A 22,364-nucleotide genomic window follows, 5' to 3' on the forward strand; every position below is an offset into this window, starting at 1 on the left:
AACTGGAAAGAAAACACTTATTATCTATATTTCAGAATAAAATGACCCGAAAAATCCTGTATTTCTTGTTTTATTCAAGATAGAAGATGTATTTATAATTTTCGGAACAGTCTATATCAACGACACTTTACTCGCTGCGGGTCAAAACTATAAACTGTATAAAATGTGAAAGGAATCTCGTACAATTCGTATCGCTTTGTATTAAGAATATAAGATCCAAAGCTTAAGTTGATACAGTGTATACTGATTTAAAAGCTTCCTTTGATAAGGTTAATCATTCTATTCTTTTGCCCAAGTAGGAGAAATTGGCTGCTCTGCACTTTGGAAAATGGTTAGAATCATATCTTGTGCATAAGAAATTATTGGTAGGTATTGGAAACTGGCATTCTGCCATCTTTCCAAATTGTTCAAGAGTACCGCAAGGCAGTAATTTTGGGCCTCTGTTATTTCCCGTTTTGATTAATGTTCAGTTCAGGTGTTTCCGAAACTGCTTGTTCTTGACCACTGAGAAAAGCATTGTTATTAGCTACCATCGTACAAGAAATGCTTTGTCCTTTGATTACTTGATTTCTAATACAAAACCTAAACGAGTTGAACAATTGAAAGATCTGGGTGTAATACTAGTTGAAAAATTACTATTTTAACCCCACATCTCTAATACTATTGACAAAGCAAATCGTCAGTTAGGTTCTATCGTCGAAATCGTTCGAAAATTTATAGACCCGCTGTGTTTCGAAGCGCTGTACTGTGCACTTGTTCGTTCGACGTTTAAATAAATAGAATAGAGAGGGTTCAAATCTCTGTTAATTCGTTCCGTATGCTTTGTCTGCCAGCTGCTCTCGAAGTACGATGCCACGTTTAGCGGACCAAAAAGCCAGTCGTCGTAGGTTCGAGTCTCGACTCGGGAGAAACTGTTAGTGTCAGTAGGATCGTAGCGCTAGCCCCGCAATTGTCATGTACACTTAACAGTTGGCTGCGAAGTCTGTGTATAATAAACAGAAGGTCGAGTTCCGAATCGGAATGACCGCAGAATGTGCCTCCATATGAAGACCGCTGCTGCTTGTTGGGTAGAAAAACGCTAGATCAACACCATCGAATGTCACAAGCCGTTTTCATGTGAAAATTAATAACTACTGAATTCAATCCTCCTGACCTTCTAGCAGAAATCGGGTTCTATGCGTCATCTAGATTGTTACGACCCAAAGCTATGCTGCAAGTGAAATTCAAGCCAACACAGTACGCTGCAAAGTATCCCATCACATCAATGATTCGCCAGTTCAACGATATCAGCGAAAATTGTTTCATGGAACAAGACCCTATAGTTGGTTTAGACTAAAAGATGGTGAGGTTTTTGCCCGCATTTGAGGAAGGTTCTTTTCGACCGCCTCAAGTGAGATTTTACTTACCCACCATTCATGAAGACACAGTTTCAGTAATATAATTTCAAAATTCCTTGTTAGTAAAATTTTAAGCCCCTTAAATCCTAAAGTAATAAATTTTTTAAATCTTATAGTCCTGCGATTTTTGAATTCAAACATCCTAAAATCTTAAAATGCTCGAATTCCAAGATCCTTAAACCAAAATTTCCAAGAAAAAAAATTCTCCTGAAATGTATGGATCGCGAAAATCATAAACTCTTAGGCACCAAAATCCTAAAGTTTTAAATTATGTTTTTGATGGAAGGGATTGTTTGAATTTAGAATTCAATTTTTTTTATCGTTTCAATGCGACGGTGCTATAAATGCTATTCGGAACTTGGAAACAGAACCCACTTCAGTTCACACAATGCTCTCTCAGTTCACACAATACTTCTAATGTCCTTAAGCAAATGTACCATTCGCGCACGAATAAATCAAAGAATTTTTTCTGTCGCCACCTATTGTCTTTCACTACCATTTATATCAATTCATCTGAATTCCCCTTGCCTACAATATATGATGAATGCTATTATCACTTTTATCGAACCAGCAAATAATTCAATATTTATTGACGGAGCATAAATTACCATTACTAGGAAATTGAATAAGCTCGCTTCGTTGACTTCATACGTTGACTATCCGGGCAAGAATATCTGGGTAATAGGATGGCAACATGTGCATCAGCATTGCATAAAAGTGTCACATGAAAGACGGGTTTGATTTCCGGTACAATTGAATTGATTCGTCATACAAAAGCATAACGCCTCAGAGCGTTGACAGCCTATTCTACCTGCCTGCGTCAGGTGACCCAGATTTTTTGCCTGCTCTATTTTCGTCTAATCCACAACTCCATGGTTTAGTTCTGCCGCATTCAATATGAATTAGAAAGTGTCTTCCTCACACAATATATGTATTGCCGGCGAATTGATTGAACAAAGTTTCTCGATGGGTTGCCTTTCTGACAGTCTCAATCTTTTATGTGGTGCGTTATATCCCTTTATGTCAACTTGTCACATCCTCGTTATGCCTGGGCCCGGAACAATATTGACTTTGAAAATTAAACTTCAACACAATGTCCATATTACAACGTGCAGTTCCGGGTTGGTACTAAACGGATTAGGCCACTCCGTTGTCAGCTCGGTCATCCAGTTCGAAAAGTATGGGGTCGTTTTTTTTCTCTTTATACTGTGGACGATTTTTCTTCGTAATTGCCTATCCCACAAGGATAATAATATGATAATGCGATTTATAATGTTATTTTATCTTTATTGTTGAAAGGAGCCCTTGGAAATTCGTTACGGAACGAAAAGTTTATTACGTAAAATTTTGAATTGAGACATGACCTTTAAACGTTTTAATGCGTATCTAGAGTAACTTCATGAACTCAATAATCGATAAATTTATTCTCCACCAACTAACCGCAATCAGTGAAATAGCAATTATTTCCACTCCCGGACGATGCTAAATGCATCCTAAACGTATTCCGCTTAAACCAAACCCTCGACCTTCGATTGTCAAACGCACATCAAAATGCTACAGTTGTCGGTTTCTTCAGTCTTGGCACATCCTTCTGCATCCTGCCTGTTGCAATTCCAGTGGTTTTCTGTGAGCTCAGATTGGAATGCGATAATGCTGCCCTACCGTAGCGTAGAGTATCTTCTATTTAGTGATTTTCGAAGTAGTTAGCAAGTTATCAGAAACAATTTTGGACCTTTTATTTTCACGGTACGGTCGCCATGAGATTACCAAGAAATCAATAACACCCAATCCAACGCTAATTAATGGTGCAATGACACTGAAGATTGCATAACATCGTGTCAGCGTGGCTCGTCTGTGTCAAGATGTCATCGGAATTACTCCACACCACCCTTGGAACACCGGTTGACTCCACCCTGCCAAGGGCACCACTGACTGAACATCGGGCCATCGGAATTATTGACGACGATGCCATGATTACTGTGGAATGTGTGCCATCCACGATGCCGCATTTCAGGAAACTTCGACCGGAGGTAATGTACGCAAATTGCATAGTTTTCCTCTTCGCTTGGTAACGTGAGTCGACGTTTTCCAGCTGCGTAGACATGGAAGTAGAAGTAAAGTTATGAATATTGTTATTCGATCGAACGACAGACCATCTGGTGCCACTAGGATACTGTGGTTAAATCGTAAATCAAAAGTTGAGTCCAATACGCCAGATGTGAATTAGAACGAGATTTGTTCGACGAAAAACTTATGCCGTCCCCAGTCTCTTTCTGCTTCGCGAGAAATTTCCTCTCCGATAAATTATGCAGATGTTCTAACTTTTCCCGTCCAAAAGTTGTCGCTAAAGTTTCATTCCTTTGTTGGTCAACCTAACACAAGACCGGGCTCGGGCATGCATATTGATGATTCTATGAAATAATACTCGTTCCCAAGAGCGATATTAAATATAAAACCAAAACGTTACAACTGTATTAATTTGAAGACAGAATTACTCCAGATTTGTCACTAAATATTATGTTCTTATCATGTTGCTCTTCTGGAGTTAGAAAAGATACTACTTAATTACCGTTAGCCTTGATTCAGTAATGCAGACGATTTTACCACAACCACACGCAATTTCGTAATTAGTTGCAAGTCCATTGAAAGCCGTGTTGTTGCAGCTCAACTTCGAAACTGAGATGGATACGAGGCAACAGGGCGACATTTTATGTGATTGAAATTTAATGATGATTGCCATGAATTTATTAGGAAGTCGCTTGCCTGGGAAGAGAAACTTCACGAAATCCCCCGCAGATTAGACTGCGTCTCTGATGTGATGGCGAAATAAAATTAATTATTGTGTTAGAAGTTATCGTTCGTTCATCAATTACACGTAGCATTGTATACTGATTCAAGTGCTCTTAGTAAACCGAGAGCTCAGTAGAAAAAATAATTACCATCAAAGCACTTTTTCCTTCAATTTATTACGGACAGAGTCTTGATTAGCTCAATTCACGAGAAAAAATAATATAAAATGTTTCTCGCCAGCTTTTAGCTGTGAAGTAATTACATCGGAGTGCTGAGAAAATGAGGAAATTTAATATCGCATGCAGTAGATGAACGTCATAATTTAATGGCAGAATGCTCGCCTGCCACATAGTTTGTGATGTGTGATGATTTTCATCCATTGCAAACTCGAATGCATTTTAGTCACGATATCAATTATACGTTCGACCTGCAAAAGACAGGCGAGTTATAACCTACAAAACGCTAGTGGTTTACCTTACCAGCTAGGAGCAGGGAATTCTCTAAGAATTTTTCTAAGAATTAGAAATTAATTATTACGCACAGTTTGAATACATAGCGTAGGTAGGCAGCATTGTTTCACTAAATATATCATAATGCTAACATTCCAAAACATAGAAAATAAAAACTAAAAAGTACCTGAAATTAAGGCTAAAACGCGAGAAGTTCATATATTTAAGAGATCGACCCATAGAAGTATTAAAGAATCTGGTAAATATCAACACCATTTAACCGGGAAATAATTAAATTTTTGAAAATCCTAATGAAAATTTCAGAGCTCGAAATTTTTAGTTATAGTCATACTAAACCTTGTTAAGCTACCAAAGAAAAAAAAATATAGGCAGAATCAAAGCAATTAGGTGACGGAAAATGGGATTTGAACTCTTAAGGTCTTCTTATCAGTCGGAGGTAGGTTTTCTTCATTTTTTCAAGGTGAAAAAAGCGTTTGCTATAAGAATGAAGAAAATCCTCTGGAAACAAACTAAGTTTCAATTTTCGTGACGCTCTTGATGTTTTTATTTTCCTTAAAGAAATTATTCTTTGAAAAAGAAATTTCTCAAGTACTTTTGTCATTCAATCAACAAAAGTGGGTATCAAGCCGAATGCTATCGCCAACTGAACACAGTCAAAAGATGGGAAATTTTATGGTGGATACCTTTGCCAAAGATTGTATGGCTCCAAAATAACGTGATTAAGAGTTATACGTGATTTACTGTGGAGTAAAAAGTTGCAATTCTATGTTTTCCTACACTAAAATGTTTATTTGCCGTATCAGATAATAATATAAATTCAAATAAACTAATTTTTTCACTAGAAAGCAAAAAAAGAACTAATGATCAAGGGCAAATAATAAAATAAACAATATCAAGTTTAGTAAAGGGGGCAATGTATGTAATTTTACGAGGTTGCGAAAATAAACAAGGACGGAAAGTGTGCATAAACTTAGAAATTGTTTTTTTTTATCAAGACGGGACTCGAACCTACAATCTCCGCATGGTGTATTGAGCAATTACCGGGTCTGCAGGCTGCATTTATGGTATCTTTCAAAGCTCAATGTTAGCCTGGTAGTTATATGATGTCTCGAAGAGAAAGTTGGTACAAAACTAGAGGAAACAAAGCAGTGAAATCCACATTTCAAGAGTGCAATTTTTTTCGTATGTTCAGGTCACGGAAAAATGATTACATTTTTTTTTGATATACTGCGGCTTGATAGCTTGATATTTTTATTTTAAACTAGGACGATCCCAAGGCCTTTTTGCTGTCTAATTTGAAAAAAAAAACCCAGCTGAATTAGTCATACAATTGATACGGCAGATAAGTATTTTAGTGTAGGAAATCATAGAATGCAACCTTTTATTTCACAATTATTCACGAGTAACTCAAGACCATGTTATTTTAGACCCATGCAGTATTTCGGAAAGGTTTTCTTCATGAAATTTCCCATTTTTTACGGTATTTTGTTGGTGATAGCATTTTGCTTAGTACCTAATACTAATTAATTAATAATTTTTTGAGAAAATTAATTGACGATAAACAAACCGAAGCAAATTTTTTCCTTATAGTTTTGGCCCTCAGGAACCTGCCGAAAATATAAAAGGATCAGGTCTCTTGGGAATTCAAATAAATAGACATGTTTTTTGAATTAAACATAAGCAAAACCGATTTTTTTTTTCTAAAAAGTCATCGGGGCCAGTTGAAAACATTATTTTCTAGAGCTGCCTCCGAAGAAAAGTTTGTTGGTAACACCATTTCCTATGATATGAAGGGTGAGCCCCCGGAGTTCCAGACTTAATGCAATTTTTGGGCCCTACTATACATGTGTTGCCGTAGGACGTAATTCTACGTCAATAAGAATGCAGTTTCATTTAAAAAAAAATGCTACTTATGAGCCATCCAGATTGCCTATCACTACAATTTTTATCTTTATAGTAAAGTTCGAATACCGTTACGATAAAGGTGTTCGTCATTTATTTGAATCTAGCTATTTTTCGATGTTTCCAAAATAACAGAACTGCTGATAAGCCAGACCATGTGCCATCGGACGTAACAAGTGATAATGGGCGGTGCAATGTCTGGGGAATATGGCGGATATAGAAGTTCCTATACGAGCGTCTCTATGCAATTTTCAACAACTTTGGCAGCATATGGCCGAGTGTTGTCATGCAGTAGGATCAATATTTTATGCTTCTGCTCGTATTGTGGCAGTTTTTCACACAATGCTCGGTTTAATCGCATCAATTGAAGCTGATACTTTTCACCAGCAATGAATTCACCAATACCTTCGCAGCGTGATTTTCGGCCGAACCAACAACGTAGAAACATGATCGGGTAGTTCCAATAACTTGTTTTTTTTTGGGTTGCTATAATGAATCTTTTTTTTTGCCGCGGGAGCAGTTGTTCACAGGCGAAAACGATGCTCGTAACGATTCCAAATTCCTTGTCTTTGGATCATTCTCAAGGCATTCAATCGCATGAAAATGACTCGACGGCTACCTCATAAAATTGGAGCAAGCTGTTCCTGCGTTCGGCAAGGACCCTCATTGAGCAAATCTTCCAATTCAGTGTCTTCGAAGGTTTTTGATCTTCCCTCACGCGGATAGTCGTCATCATTAAAATTACCGTCTTCAAAGCGACAGAATCATCCATGGCCCGTTGTTTCACTTAGAACAGCATCTCCGTAAACTTTTTTTAACACTCGATGCGCTTCGCCGGACTGTCGATTTACAGAAAGGTGGTGACTCAAAATCGTGACAATTTGCAAAATAAGTCGACCAGACAACGATTGCGATAGCTTTACGTGATGCTGAGGAAATTTACATTTATATACATTTTTGTTCGACTAGTTTTTGACCGTAACGCCGTTAATTAGATGGTGGTATTTGACTATGTTTAGCTGTTTCTGGAAACCGTTAGTCACTATTTTGTAATTCCTTGTATATCATCCCGATTCCGAAAACATTAAAACTAGATGGTATTTAACGAACTTTTCAGTTTTGATTTATTTAAACCAGGCTTGACATCTTCAAATAGTTTTCATTTTACATCCTTTAGAACCTTCTTTAAAGACGTAGTTCTACTTCAGAATAAAATACCGATACTATGCTAGCAGGCTTTCGGGTCATTGTGCGATATCTAGAACAGCATTATTAACTGAGTGGTGTGTATGCTAAAGAACCAAATCAATTCCTTCCAACAAAATAAAAATAGGTATTTCCTTTTTTGGGTTTAACCCGAATCAACCCAATGATTGAACATTCCTCGACTTAATATGGAATTCAATTGCATTTCCTTCATTTGGCGATACTTTTTCGAACTCCAATATATGCCACTTGACAGAAAAAATCACATCTAGTTAATTAAGTTTTGTACGTGGGCGCAGTAGCTATTCAAAGTTCAAATTCTGGGAATTCTGGGCTGATTCCGGTTAACGATATATTAATGTTATTTTTTTATTTATTCAGTTATTTATTTATTTATTTGTTTATTTCTTTATTTATTTGTTTATTTATTTATTTATTTACTTATTGATTGATTTATTTATTCATTTATATCTTTTATTTTTTTTTATTCTCGCTTATTTTCCGTCGGTCTAGTTCGGCGACTCCACCCAGGACCCTAACTCACGACCTGTTTATTAACGGACCGGCGCCAACGGCTTTACTTCCTCATGCGATGGAAGGCGTGATCCCAGAGATTTTTCGCCTCAGAAAATCTCCCGGTGTCGGCTAGGATTGAATCTAGACCAGTTTGGGTTGGTTGTGAGTGGATCACGTCACCTCACAACCATCGACACCTATGTCGGCGGTGGGACTCGAACCCAGGCGTCGAGCGTGGTTGGCGGAGACGTTACCAACCACACTAGGCCCCCGCTATATATTTATATCTTTTATTTATTTATTTATTTATTTCAATATATTCATTCAATTATTTATTGATTTATTTATTGATTTATTGATTTATTTATTTATTCATTCATTTATTTATTTATTTATTTCCAGTAGGGAATGCGAAAAATAAGCGGACTGGAAATATGATACAGATTTGGAAAAATATACCGCATCCCGGCGAGACTTGAACCCGCAATCTCCCTGTCTCCGGCACGGTGTTTTGACCAATTAAACTACGGGGGACGGTGGTACTGTTCAACAATCTATATCGTATCACATTCAACTGCCGACTTATTCTATAGCTCATTCCTAACTACACACACTGCTGTGCAAGCGTTATTTATACTCTGAAAGGAATGTCTCACCACACACAGAAGAGTCAGCTGATGCTGAGAACTCTCATAGATCTGTGTGGTCGAGACCAAAGTCAGTCTGAGTCGTGCTTGCAAGTGCGACACAACAACGGAAGGTGCTCCGTAGGGCTAAATTTTTCGAACTGAATTTCTATTTTTAACAACGGCTTTTACCCGTTAACACACAAGTTCATTAAGCAGACAGTATGAGCAGTAGGGAAAGCGAAAAATAAGTGGACTGAAAATATGATACAGATTTGGAAAAACGAAAAAGAAGTAGGGAAACAGAAAAATATAAAAAAGAAGAACTTTCTATAAGAAGAAAACCAGAAAAACCGAAAAGCAAAAGTTGAAGAATATAACAACAGATAAACGATAAAAAATAGTAACTAAATAAATGAAGAAATGCAACAGAAAGGAAAATTAAACAAAAAGAACGACAGAAAACAGAAAAATGCAAAAAAAAAACATACTTGTAGATACTAACAAACAAGATAGTGAGAAACACGTATCGAAAAATCAAAGAATAAGAATTTCGGAAAACAAGAAATAGAAAACTAATGAGCAACAGAAGCAGTTAGCAAAAACTAAAACTCAGATATAAAGATAAAAATTAACACAAAACAGAAGAAGAACAGAAAACTGGAGCATCAATAACCAGGAAAGCCTGAAAGCGTTCAAAAACGGGAAAACAGAACAACAGAAAAATAAACACAAAAATAATAGAAAAATAAAAAACTGCAAAATATAAATTCAGTAGAATAGTAGAAGAAAAGTAAAACTAATGATTAGAAAAATAGGAAAACACATGACAAATAGAAAAATATATTTAAAAAAAAAAACAGAAAATAAGAATGCAGAAATGAAAACGTATATATAGAAACAAAGAATCTAAAGAGAGAAAGTCACGAAACCACAAAACTAGAAATAGAAAAACAAAACACTTTTCTATGTTTGAATATCTAGAAAAAATTTTAGTAAACAAAACTAAATATAACATTCAAATTAAAACATAAGAAAAAAGGACGAGGAAAAAAAGAAATTGGACTGAAATTTAACCAGCAATAAGCTGAAAGTGAACTGAATCTAAACAAAAACTAAGCATAAACTGTAAAATTAAAACAACTGTGATTGAACTGAAACTTCATTGGAACTAAATTGAAACTGAAATAAAACCTAATTGAAATAGAAACTGGTTTGAAACTGAGTTTGAATCGAACTGAAACTATACTAAACTGCTCTGAAACGTACCAAAGACTAAGCTTAAACAAAACTGGCTGAAAACTTAACTTTAATTGGACTTATTAGTTCAAAAACTTATCAAAAAGTAAGCTGGAACTGAATTGGAATTTAACAAAAACTGAGCATAAACTGAAAAAATAATTCAACTGAGATTTACCTGAAACTTTATCGAACCTGAACCGAACGTAAACTGAAACTGAAATAAAACATAATTTAAACTGAAACTGTATTGTAACTGAACTGTTACTTATTGGAAGCTGAACCTGAAACTAAATTATACCTAGGCAGAAACCAGACTAAAGCTGTAAATAAACTAAATTCAAATTTAAACTGAACTAAATCCAAACTAATTTTTTCCTTAATTAAAAATTGGTTTCAATTAAACCAAACTGTAATTTAGAAAAAATGAATCTGAAACTAATAAGCATCTAACCTACAACTAAAATGAAATTGAATCAAATCTGGACTGAAACTAACGTGACACCGAAACTTATTTGAAATTGAACTGAAACTGAATTGAAACCAAACTATAACTATATTTTATCCAAAATAAAACTGAACTCAAACTAAAAACAAATACTGATAATACACTGCATTGAAACTTAACTGAAAATATTAAGAAACTGACATTAGAAATAATCATAATAAATCCACAAAATTGCCATCTAAAATTATCGACAGACAATTACCGTCAGGAAATTGCCACCAAAAAATGTCCATACAAAAAGTGTCATTAAAATTTATCGTCAAGAATTTCCACCAAAATGTTGCTATCAAAAATGCCACAAAAAAAAATTGCAAAACTTTTCATCAAAATCAGCCCTGATATAGTTGCAAATAATTAAGTGCCCTGATACAACGTGCTCCTAAAAAATGCGCTCCAAAAATTGTCGTCGAAAAATTGCCATAATGGAATCGCTACCAAAAAACTACTTTTTTCTATATTTTTGAATCTCTCCTCTCTCCGTAATACGGTGTCGTACATAAATTACGTAACGCTCAAAATCCAGATTTCAATATAAACCCCCCCCCCCCTCAAAACTACGTACCGCTAAACCCCCAAAAGTTTTCGATTTTTAAGTAAAATCACAGTTACGTAAATGTTCCAACTATAAACCCCCCCCCCCCTCCCCCGTATGACAAGTAACAAAAAGTAACGCAAACTTAACGCAAACTTAATCTCCCCCTTCATGCATTATGTAATCTGTGTACCACGCCTAAGGCATCGGAAGATTTCCCAATACTTCCCCCCATCCCCCACAATCTTATAAGAGATTTTTAGGAAAAAATTTAAACATATTTTTTTTATTTTTATATTTTCTAAAATTCTTCTTTCTCTTCTCGTTAGCATCCGTAAGAAATTTGCATACCCCCCTTTCTCCTTAAGCCCTTACCTAATTTGTGGATGACCCCAAAAACAGAGAATAGGGAACGGAGAAAATGAAATCCGAATGCAAGTACAAGAAAAACAGGTAATAAATTAGCAGAACAGCAGCGATAGAATCCGATTAAAAGAAAATAATATATGACCTCAGATAACCCAGAGGAGAAAATAATAGAAAACAGGAGAAGAACAAAACATGGGTCATTCCATACGAAGTGACCACGGAAAAAAAATTAACTTGGACACGACCATCACGGATTTGGCTCAAAGCTGGGGGAATTATTCATCTCGGTTCACTATGAAAAAATCCCAATTTTGGTGTCGATTGGAATACCCCCCGCTCTGTGGGACCCCCTCCTCGTGACAAAGTCAGGCAATTTTTGTTCAAAACTCCGTTTTTCTTTTTCTTACAATTCATAGATGTAGGACGTCCACAAAATACTGACAGATGATTTTTGAAGAAAACAAACCAAGGAATCCAAAAACAAATATAATTTTTGACTGGAAGTGTTGCCAGATAGATTATTTTTGGATTTGAAAACTAAATTTACATTTTTCGACAAATGCAGCCATTTTTATTTTGAATTTGATAATTTCATCGTGTTCCTTGGAAAATTTCATGTAAGAAACAACTATCATCCCGAGGTAATATGAGCCAATCTCGAGATATAACATTTTTCGAAAATAGTTGTAAATTTCGTATTCAATTTATTTTATAGTTTATAGCCGTAAGACACCCGAAAAATAGTGATGAGTGAATTTTAAAGAAAACGAACCAAGGAATCCAGGAAAAATATTGTTTTATGACCGGAAGTGTTGCCAGATAGATTAGTTTTCTATTTTAAAACTAAATTTGCATTTTTCGGCAAATGTAGCTGAGTTTATTTTAGATTTGAAGGATTCATCGTATTTCTCGGAAAATGTTACATAATAAACACTTATCACCCCGTGGTAATAAGAGTCAATCTCGAGATATAGCATTTTTACGAAAAACTAATTATGAAAAACTAATTACGAAATTTAAAACCATTTTTGTAAAAATGCTATATCTCGAGATTGGCTCATATTACCACGAAATGATAAGTGTTTCTAATGTAACATTTTCCGAGAAACACGATGAAACCTTCAAATAAATAAACTCAGCTACATTTGCCGAAAAATGCAAATTTAGTTTTAAAATAGAAAAATAGTCTATCTGGCAACACTTCCGGTCAAAAATAATATTTTTTCTGGATTCCTTGGTTTATTTTCTTCAAAATTCACTCGTCACTATTTTTCGGGTGTCTTACGGCTATAAACTATAAAATAAATTAACCCTCTCCCGCTCACAAGGTTTATCACTAAAATTTATAGCTTCACGAGAAAATTCAAACCGAACACTTTGTAGACTAACTAAAATTACTGTCAACTGTAGTATTTTGAAGAAAATGCCCTATGATGCTCTGAGGCAGAATATAAAAGTTTATGGAACAATCGTTAGCACAACAAACTATTTTATGTCAAGATATGATGATTATAATTTTTGGTGCTTTAAAGTCACCATGAGCGGGAAAGGGTTAATTACGAAATTTACAACTATTTTCGTAAAAATGTTATATCTCGAGATTGGCTCATATTACCTCGGGATGATAGTTGTTTCATGCGTGAAATTTTCCAAGGAACACGATGAAGTTATCAAATTTAAAATAAAAATGGCTGCATTTGTCGAAAAATGTAAATTTAGTTTTCAAATCCAAAAATAATCTATCTGGCAACACTTCCAGTCAAAAATTATATTTGTTTTTGGATTCCTTGGTTTGTTTTCTTCAAAAATCATCTGTCAGTATTTTGTGGACGTCCTACATCTATGAATTGTAAGAAAAAGAAAAATGGAATTTTGAACAAAAATTGCCTGACTTTGTCACAAAGAGGGGGGTCCCACAGAGCGGGGGGTATTCGAATCGACACCAAAATTGGGATTTTTTCATTGTGAACCTAGATGAATAATTCCCTCAGCTTTGAGCCAAATCCGTGATGGTCGTGTCCAAGTGGCATGTACACTTCGTATGGAATGACCCATATAACAAAAATGTAAAACAAGAGCAAAAAAAATTCAATATAAAATAAAAAATACAAAAGCGAAAAAAATACAGCAACAGAGAACTAGAACAACAGGTAATAGAAAGACAGGAACAAAGCAGAAAGCTAGTGACAGAAAAAAAAACAAAAAAATAGAGCTGAACCACCATCAGTCAGAAAGAAAGGATGGTACCTGACTTGCCTCAAGGTAGGAGTACTACATTGACTGTAATATATTTTTTTCTAATTAATATTTTTATTTATATTTCCCATCTAATCCGACGTATCTTTTCTTTAGAACAATGTTCTACTACTTTATGTTTTTCTTTTATGTGAGGATATTGAGCATTTGATATTTTTTGTTAAAAAATGTATGATTTATTTGTTGAACAATGATTACACTGATCAACACAGGTGCACTCCAAAAGCTTTTTCCAAGACCAGTGTTATTAATTGGTATCCCTGCTTTTCTACGATTTCTGATTGCTAGCGGGTTGGTACTTTAAACTAGGCCACAGTGTTTTCAGATGATGCTATGCTCAAATTTACGTGCAGCCGAAATTTCAATGGTTCCCCATATACTGACGGAGCTTGTCGATCGGAAATGATTGAAAGCAAATTACTACCCCGTAGTGCGTGTGCCAGCCTCTCTGTGTGTACTGTATCTGCATTGGTGTTGGTTAACCGAGTGCATTGCAAATCTCCGGCATAACCTGTTTCGTTTCAATTTATGTAGGCTCAAAATTGATTTTCGATTCGCAAATTAGAATTTCCACCCACCGTCTGCTGTATCCGTTAGCGAAACACTTCGATAATTGGTTAAAATCTTCTGTAGCACGTTCGATTGCCAGTTGTGGCGCATAGCGGGGATTCAATTTGCCACACTGCACCGCACTGTACATACCTAGCTGTCATTGAATCTGTTTCGGTAGATCTCAAGTAGCGTGAATTTTCGAACTAAATTTTAGCCATTCTGGTGGTTTTGTTGGAAAGAGAAGCGGTCGGATACAAATTTGATGAAAGTGCGATAAGCACTAAGAGACACCATAAAATGGGGTTAATAGATTACTAACATCTCTCAGCTAGTCTCGAGGAACGATGCTGACCTAACAGGCCACTCGTTGTATGTTCGAGTCTAGAGCCCCGCGATTGTCCTGTACATTAACAGTTGACTGAGAAGTCTGTGCCAAATTAACAGAACAGCACGAGCCACCTCGGCTCTAATTCTGAATAAGAAGAAAAAGTTGATTGAGATTTTTTTTTGATTACCAACGATGACAATTTAATCAGATGATCATGATTTATAAATACTATTTGTTACTGATAGCATCGTATGTCTTTAATTTCCACCAAGGAAACAATAAATTCACGAAAACTATTTTATCTGCATTTATTCTGCAGTAGATTTTTTCAAGGACAAGAGAGTAAAATGACTCTAATTCTGTTTTACTCCACTGTCGAGCGAAAATTGCACGTCGTTACTTTCCATGGTATTTACTCGGCATTTTTCATTTACTACAAGTGCATCCAAAGAAGAAGCCTATAATTACGGTTCCCCTCGAGCTCCGAACTTCGAGCAATAATACTATTGCCACTGCGTAAACTAACCGACGCTACGTGGTGCACGTTTCGACCACGCTCTGTGGCACTAACTGTCGTTGAACTTCTGTCACGTGTGACACTATCGCGACTCGAGTCGTAAAAATTACTGGCTTCGGACCAAACTCGCCGTAAACTATCCGGCTGAAGCCCAGAGATTGGATTGAAGAATATAAAAAAAATAAAACGGCGATAGCCTGGTAATTTAGTTTCGAGGCACATTTCCACTCTCGGTAATGCCACCACAAGAGCCATCACAGTTGCCCCGAATAGTTTCTGTTGCTGTCTGTGGAAAAATGAGTATATAAATAACCGATTCCAGTGTCTACACTGCTGAAATGCTTGCCCGGGTGGCACATTGTGGTGGCATGCAGCGTAGATTTGTGGCTGTCTAGCTTAGTTTTATATTACTGGCGCAGTTTTCGAAAACTTTTTCGGACATACGATAATTTAGTGAGAGCGAAGTTACATCGGAATGGAATTTTTTTCTGTTAATTTTTATTTCTGGTAGACCTCAAAAAGTGCACAAATTTTATTGTCATCTTTTACTATCTTGAATTATAACATTGTATTGGTTTTGAACCACATGACACTTGACTTTACAACAGGAACAGACAGACAGACAAACTAAAAATAAAGGTGTGGTGACGGACCCCCATTGCAGCAGCGCTGTCCGAACGCAACGCTTCTACTGACCATCGCTGACCACTTCAGCTCGCTGACCGACAGAACGGACCAAGAACTGTCATAAAACCGAGATAAAAACAAAACGAGGAGAGCAAAAACGTGCAAAAAAAGTGGACTCGTGCAGCGCTTCATCATAATCATCATATTCATTCAGTTTAATACTTCTTAAATATTATTCCATACCGTAATTGATTAACCTACGTTAAACTTACCGCTATACTTATCCTACGAGAGTAAAAGTAAGTGGATTTACTTAAAATTAATCTAAAACTAAGGAAACAATCTATCTTAACCTAACTTAGCCTAAAATCATCCAGGATCAATTAGAGAAACCGACGACTCACCGCGTTAACCTGTATATAGTCGGTTCACTAAAATTGTAAGTGAATTAAAATTAGGAATGATTAACGTGCAAATAAAATTATTTAATTTTAGCTTAAAGCTAATCGCAGACAACATTTCGCGTTTGCTGTCGAGATTTGGAGAAATCCGTCAAACCCCACAACTTCACCCGTACAAAAAGAATTAAATTTTAGCAATGTATGATTTGAAATTGTGCCACATATTAGAAATGTATTTAATTTTAAAAAGGGTAAAGTTTAAAGAATGCACTAATATTTGGAGCTCTGGCTAATATTCTAATTTAAACTGCTGCGGCCTTAATGAATAAATAGCTAAACAATTCTTATTGTTTGAAATGTTTCTACCCAGGGTACCCCAGGTACTATATGTTTTTCACCAAAAGTTTCAAGCAAAGTTTCATCCAAGCTGACGACCTACTATTGAGAATATTTTCTATGTTGATTAGTTAGGCTCTACAAAAACGAGTAAACTGTTAATGACAAAGCCCAGAATTTTAAAATATCATCATCCGCACAACCACCTTCCGAAGCACGACTCGACAACTGGAAAATGCACGTATAAATCAAAGTTATTTTGTTTTCATTGGTGTTTAGTGATCACTTGCACTGGCGCTCACGTGCCTCAGGTTAGCCGTGTCCTACGGTGTCGGTTTTATTTGCGAATTGCCTCTGGCGCCCGTGCGCTTCCTGTAGCAGCAGCACCCGAAGCCACTGCCGGGGCTGCCTTTGTGCCGGCAAAGGATGAATAATTGCTGCTGTTCATAAAACACACTGAACCCATAAATCGTCGATACAATGGGCAAACATTGGTACAATTTTCCAAAACAAGCGCGTGGCAATTACACGCTGATGAGCTCGTATTGAATTAATACTCATGATAATTCGGAATGATGCATGTGCAGTAACTCGAGTATCCGGTAGGTACCTACATCATTTTCAACCGGCGCTGGTTTATGAATGTGTCCCCTGTGTTTCGTGGTAGATTCAGTGAATTGAATATCTAGATAGGTAATTTGAAATATATGTTTTAAAAAAAAATCGTGACATAGACAGCAATACAAAAAAAACTCGCAGTCCCATTAAACATGACTATAGACGCTTAGTAATCTATTGATAATTGCAATTATTCTAGCTTATATCGTATAGTTGTGCTGTTGAATATAATTAAAATGAACTCGAATAGCGTTATCAAATTTGGCACTGAGATTCACAAACAAATTCGATATCAAGTATCAATGCTCTAACTAACTAATTCGTTATAGCCATCTTTATAAATGAATAGCAAACAAACAAACAATCGCAGAAGTTTCTCCCGGAAAACTTCTCGACTGTACAAAATGTTTTTCTTGTGGAAAGCTCGTACAATCGTTTATAGGTAAACTTTTCCCATGCGGATCATTAACTGCCGGTTCGCAATGGTACATTTCACTTCCATTGGTCCTTTTCTCCACTTCTCCGATCACTCTCATTAACTAGCCTAATGAGAAAACAAGAATGCTGCCACACTCATCAGGTCCAAAATTTATCGATACGCAGGCAGGTTCTCCTTTCACTCAGTCGCGCTTCTTGAGCAGGAATTGCTTTCGAAGGGTTCCACAGTTGGCCATTAGGCCGGAAGTCATGTCCGCCTCGGAGGGGTGACAGTCAGCACACTACTGCCGGTACATGACCGGAATCGCAAAAAAAAACTTGAAGAGTGCCTCCTGTTTGGGAAGGCACGACTCAGCGAGCATCAGCAAGTCTCGTCTGTGTGTCCATCGCCTTTGTAATCATTTGCGTCGCTTTCGTGAAAGCTGGTACGTAGAAAAATTTGCTCGACGATGGCAGCGAAACCCGCAGGAACACGGGCTGGAATAACTGCCTGCCGGTGATAGATGCCATTCTTGCTAGCTATCAGAGACGGAAAACGATGTGGGTTGTTTCGTAAAGCCGTTCGTTTTGTTTTCACTTTGTAATTGTGCTGTCTCGAATGATTTGCATGTTCGATTTTGACAGTTGCTGTACCTATGTGAGGTGTAACTGGGGCGGTTTCTTCGGGCTTTTGCTGGGATGTATGGTTTTGGCCTTAAAAATAGAATTTAACTGCGAAAAAACTGCTTAAAGCATCTTATTGCGGATAAAAATACGTGCTGTGTTTTGTTTACTGAACCAAAACCATTTTTAGACTTGTTGATTGAAATTCATTCTATTTTAAACTATTTTTAGGATAAAAGGTTAAGTTGATGATAAAAGCTGGAAACATAATGCGAATAAAAGACCTGTCTTCATTAAGTTCTTGGTTATGGTAACAAAGGGTTTAATATTTAATTTAACTTAAGAGAATTTTACATCAATCAACTAAAAACTCTTGATAGTTTTACAACACTTTAATCTGGAAAAAAAACAAGAATTATTTAGATTTCCAAAACATATTTTACCTAAGAACTAAGAAAAACTAGAACGTTAGAGAAACCCAATGAAAATTGAGTATTGAAGACTGCGTAATAAGTTGCCCCAAAAAAAATCGATGTTGAAATTCTAAGGTTCTCAACCCTCAATTGAAAGATAATGTTATTTATAGCATTTTTGTAGAACATTTCGACTTTCTAAAAGATAATGTTTTCAGGTTGCCCGATCGTGATTTATAAAAATATGACTATTTTAAGCTACAAAACTACTCTTTTGCACTTCCTCTTCCCACATTTTTCCTTATATTTTTTTTATTTTTGTATGATTATTTTTGAATCTTTTGTATAGTTTATTTCAGCATCGCATTCAGTTGATTCCTTTCGGTTACTGTCATCGAACCATGCTTGTCATTCTCCTCAGTATGTGAAAGGAGAGGAGAAAACATTCACCGCGCACTTCCCTTCCAGCATGTGCCTGCGTGTAGCAAATGCTCTTACCAAACTGCTACTTTCTCCTCTCCAAAGTGTCTCAACCAGCTTACAGAGAGGAAAACACACTTCCAGCTCACCCCACATCTGATAGAAACAAGAGGTGTGAATCACTTTACAGTGAAAACGCAGAAGTACACAACAGTGTTCACTGGCGAGTAGTCCGGAAGGTGAAAAAAAACCTACCGGGCAAAAATGTAGTCTTCGTGTAGCTACACTGCGAAAACGAATTCCACCAGAGTAAATTCAACCGGCACGAGCGGCACGAGCAAAGTAGACTATTTTTTTTTCTCGCAATCTCTTTTCCTCTTCTGCCATGCTCAAGAAACCAACTGCGAAACGCACCGCAGATAGCTCTGCAGTGTAATTATTGTGCGTGATGTCCACACGTGTGAGAAAGTACACCATAGTTCATTGTCTCGCAAGAGAGAGATTTCAGATTTCACCGCAGTGCGTACAGGAAGCTCAGCAGATAAAAATCGTTTGTCGCTCTCTTCTAGCATGAGCGTTGATTTGCTTTTTAGTGTGACGGCAGTTGTTTTCACAGTTCAAGATGTTCTCCTGCATTCTAGAGGTTTTCTGAGGAGAAAATACAAGCATAAATCGAACCACGATGAACATTTTCGCTGTCAAGCAGATTTGATCACGATTTTTTTCCTGTCTGTTGTTAATCGTATCATCTCAAATGAAACTGATAACTGTGTCAATTGACGCAGAGAGTGACTCTCTCCTTGCATTCACCGTGTCAATTGAAATTAGCACCACATCCCGTAGTTTGATGATAGTTTTCTCACACCGCAAGACACAGTCGGAACGAAAATGGCATCCAAAAAATACGTCACGCAAGTTCCGGTCAATATTTCGGAGATATTTTGCTGTTGATCACTAGCTCCCTGTAGCCACTCCGGGCTGTGAAACTGTGTGTGTGTTGGCGTCCTTTGTTTAATATCGTCATGATGTTCTTTCCTCCCTCTACCCTATATATGCTTCGATTACTGTATGGAAGCCCCCTGTCTCCGTCAGCGCTCAATGTCATTCTCAATTGAAAATCATGTGAGAGTTACGCTTATAATGTCCGCTTTCAATTGAAAATCATTGCTTTCCTGCTGTTAAAATCAAAGAAAGAGCTTTCGAGTAGCTTTCATGTGACTCACAAATGCTTAAAGATGAAATGCTTGAATGAAAATAATTGTCAATTGACAAAGACTTTGTTGCTCTGATTGTCACTGCCAACTGATTGGAATTGAGAGTAGTTTTGATTTTTGACTATTAAAATTTGCAACGCTGATGAGCACTGTTCATCTTCTTTGGATTCCTGGACATTCAAATATTATTGCTAACGAATGGGCAGACGAGCTTGCCCGTAATGGAGCATCAAATGATTTCGTGTGTCCTAAGCCTGCGGTGCCTATTCCTGAGTCCAGTTGTCCCAGACTTGCCCAGCTACGTTACAGGATTTTCTGTCGTCTGATTACAGGTCTCTTGACTTTCAAAAACATTCTCCACTTCATTTATTGCATATAAACGATATGCGACGAGTTTTACGTTTGTGTCACTTCTGAAAATTCGAAGTGGTGGCTCGAAGTCGGCCGTCTGTGGATTCAATAACGTTTCACCTTGCAGTAACAACCGTAGCACAAACACAGGCGGATAAAGTTGTTCTACCGGAGCATTGGCAAACATACAAGAAAGACCCTTCAGAGAGGTAACGAATTAGAAAATATTCGACCACGTGCACTCACTGTCGCGATTCGTGACTCTAGGGTTTTCCTTTGTTACCTTTTTTTTACTTACTTTGAGTTTTGTCTTTCCACTTGTGCAACCGATCAGGACCGGCGTCACATTATTTTCCCAAGTGGGTAGGAGGGGCGGGGGTGCCAATTTTTCGAAAAATCGACAGTGCATGGAATGTATAAGGGGCCATCCACAGGCATGGAAAAGTTCACTCACTAGCAATATTTCATGCAAATGTGTTCTTTAATTTAGCAGTTATCGTTCAACTATTTCCACTCGCATACAAGTAATAGAAACGCTGCTGATTGTTTTTCGCTTCTAAGAGCTCCGAATACCATAGAGAATAGATTAATTGATATGTATTCACTGATATGTCGTGTGCAATGAATTTTTGAACGCACTGACTCTCGCATGACAGGTAATAGAAAACTCAATAAAGTTGAGTTTGACATCTGATGACTATTTAGTCAGCCTGAAATAATCATGATTGGTTTGGTCTTATCAATAATTTTAAGACTTTGGATTAGTATGTACATCTACACCTGATGTTTGCACTTAATGTTTTAGATACACCAAGCTTTGCCATTTTTCTATCTTTCCAACAGGATCACACCCAAGGTAATGAGTAGCTCAACTTAGTAATGAGCCAACATGACGCATAGTATGCCTCGAATCCGTCATCTACCACGTTTTTGCACGGTCAGGCTTCAAGTAGGGTTCTATCAGCCAAACATGTGTTCACCTCGAAAGCAATGGTTGTGGATAATACATGAAATCTTATGCTTCACTTTTTCGATTTTTCTAGCTTTTGGGCTGCTTATGTTTTGTATACTATGTTCCAATAATGACAAGGTCGGCATTTTGTTAACAAACTTAAGACTATATTAGCTCGATGGATGGTCAATATGGAAATTTTCATTTTTGAATTATTAAGGCTTTGTATGCATGAAACTTTGCCAATTTTTCTATTTAATAGGCAACATTCGCATCGACAACTAAGAGAGAATCGGCGTGAAATGTCGTAGTGTTTCGATGTAAACCGCGTTTCCGGCTCGGGAGAATTTTACTTATATTAACGTTTTCGGGATATAATGATTTCGAGGGGTATACCCAGATACTTGTTCATGTCTCACTGTGACTGTTCAACCGAAGATTTCGTCCGGTCGATAAATATCGCGATTAACGAAAACGCGATGTATACCTTCCCAAGAATCGCGACGGCCGACGTGCGTTCGTTTCTTCTCGGGATTAGGATTGACTCGGGATCGACAAATAGCTGATTGCTACGAGTAGCATGGGCTACATCGCGTGCGTCGTACGCAGAGGATCGCGACGTTTGGCTAGAAATATACTCATGGTTATTTTCGTAATAAGCGTTTTTCGCGGTATCTTATCGTTTTTTTAGAGCAGATAAAGTATATACGAGAAACGTCGTTGGTCGATCTGTTAGGTAGAAAATGTCCGGTTGACCGAACCCCTAGAGACTCCTCGTCGGTA

General features: G+C 37.0%; 1 protein-coding gene across 1 annotated transcript in view; it reads left to right on the forward strand.

Moving 5' to 3' along the window:
- Window positions 1-3,259: 3,259 nt before the first annotated feature.
- LOC129720429 (endothelial lipase-like) overlaps window positions 3,260-22,364 on the forward strand; it is a 32,442-nt gene continuing 13,337 nt past the window's right edge. Inside the window, exon 1 of the mRNA XM_055671911.1 lies at window positions 3,260-3,427. Coding sequence (XP_055527886.1) covers window positions 3,260-3,427 — 168 coding nt within the window. The remainder of the gene's footprint in view (window positions 3,428-22,364) is intronic.

The sequence above is a fragment of the Wyeomyia smithii genome, chromosome 2, assembly GCF_029784165.1.
Source record: "Wyeomyia smithii strain HCP4-BCI-WySm-NY-G18 chromosome 2, ASM2978416v1, whole genome shotgun sequence".
Taxonomy (NCBI): Eukaryota; Metazoa; Arthropoda; class Insecta; order Diptera; family Culicidae; genus Wyeomyia; species Wyeomyia smithii.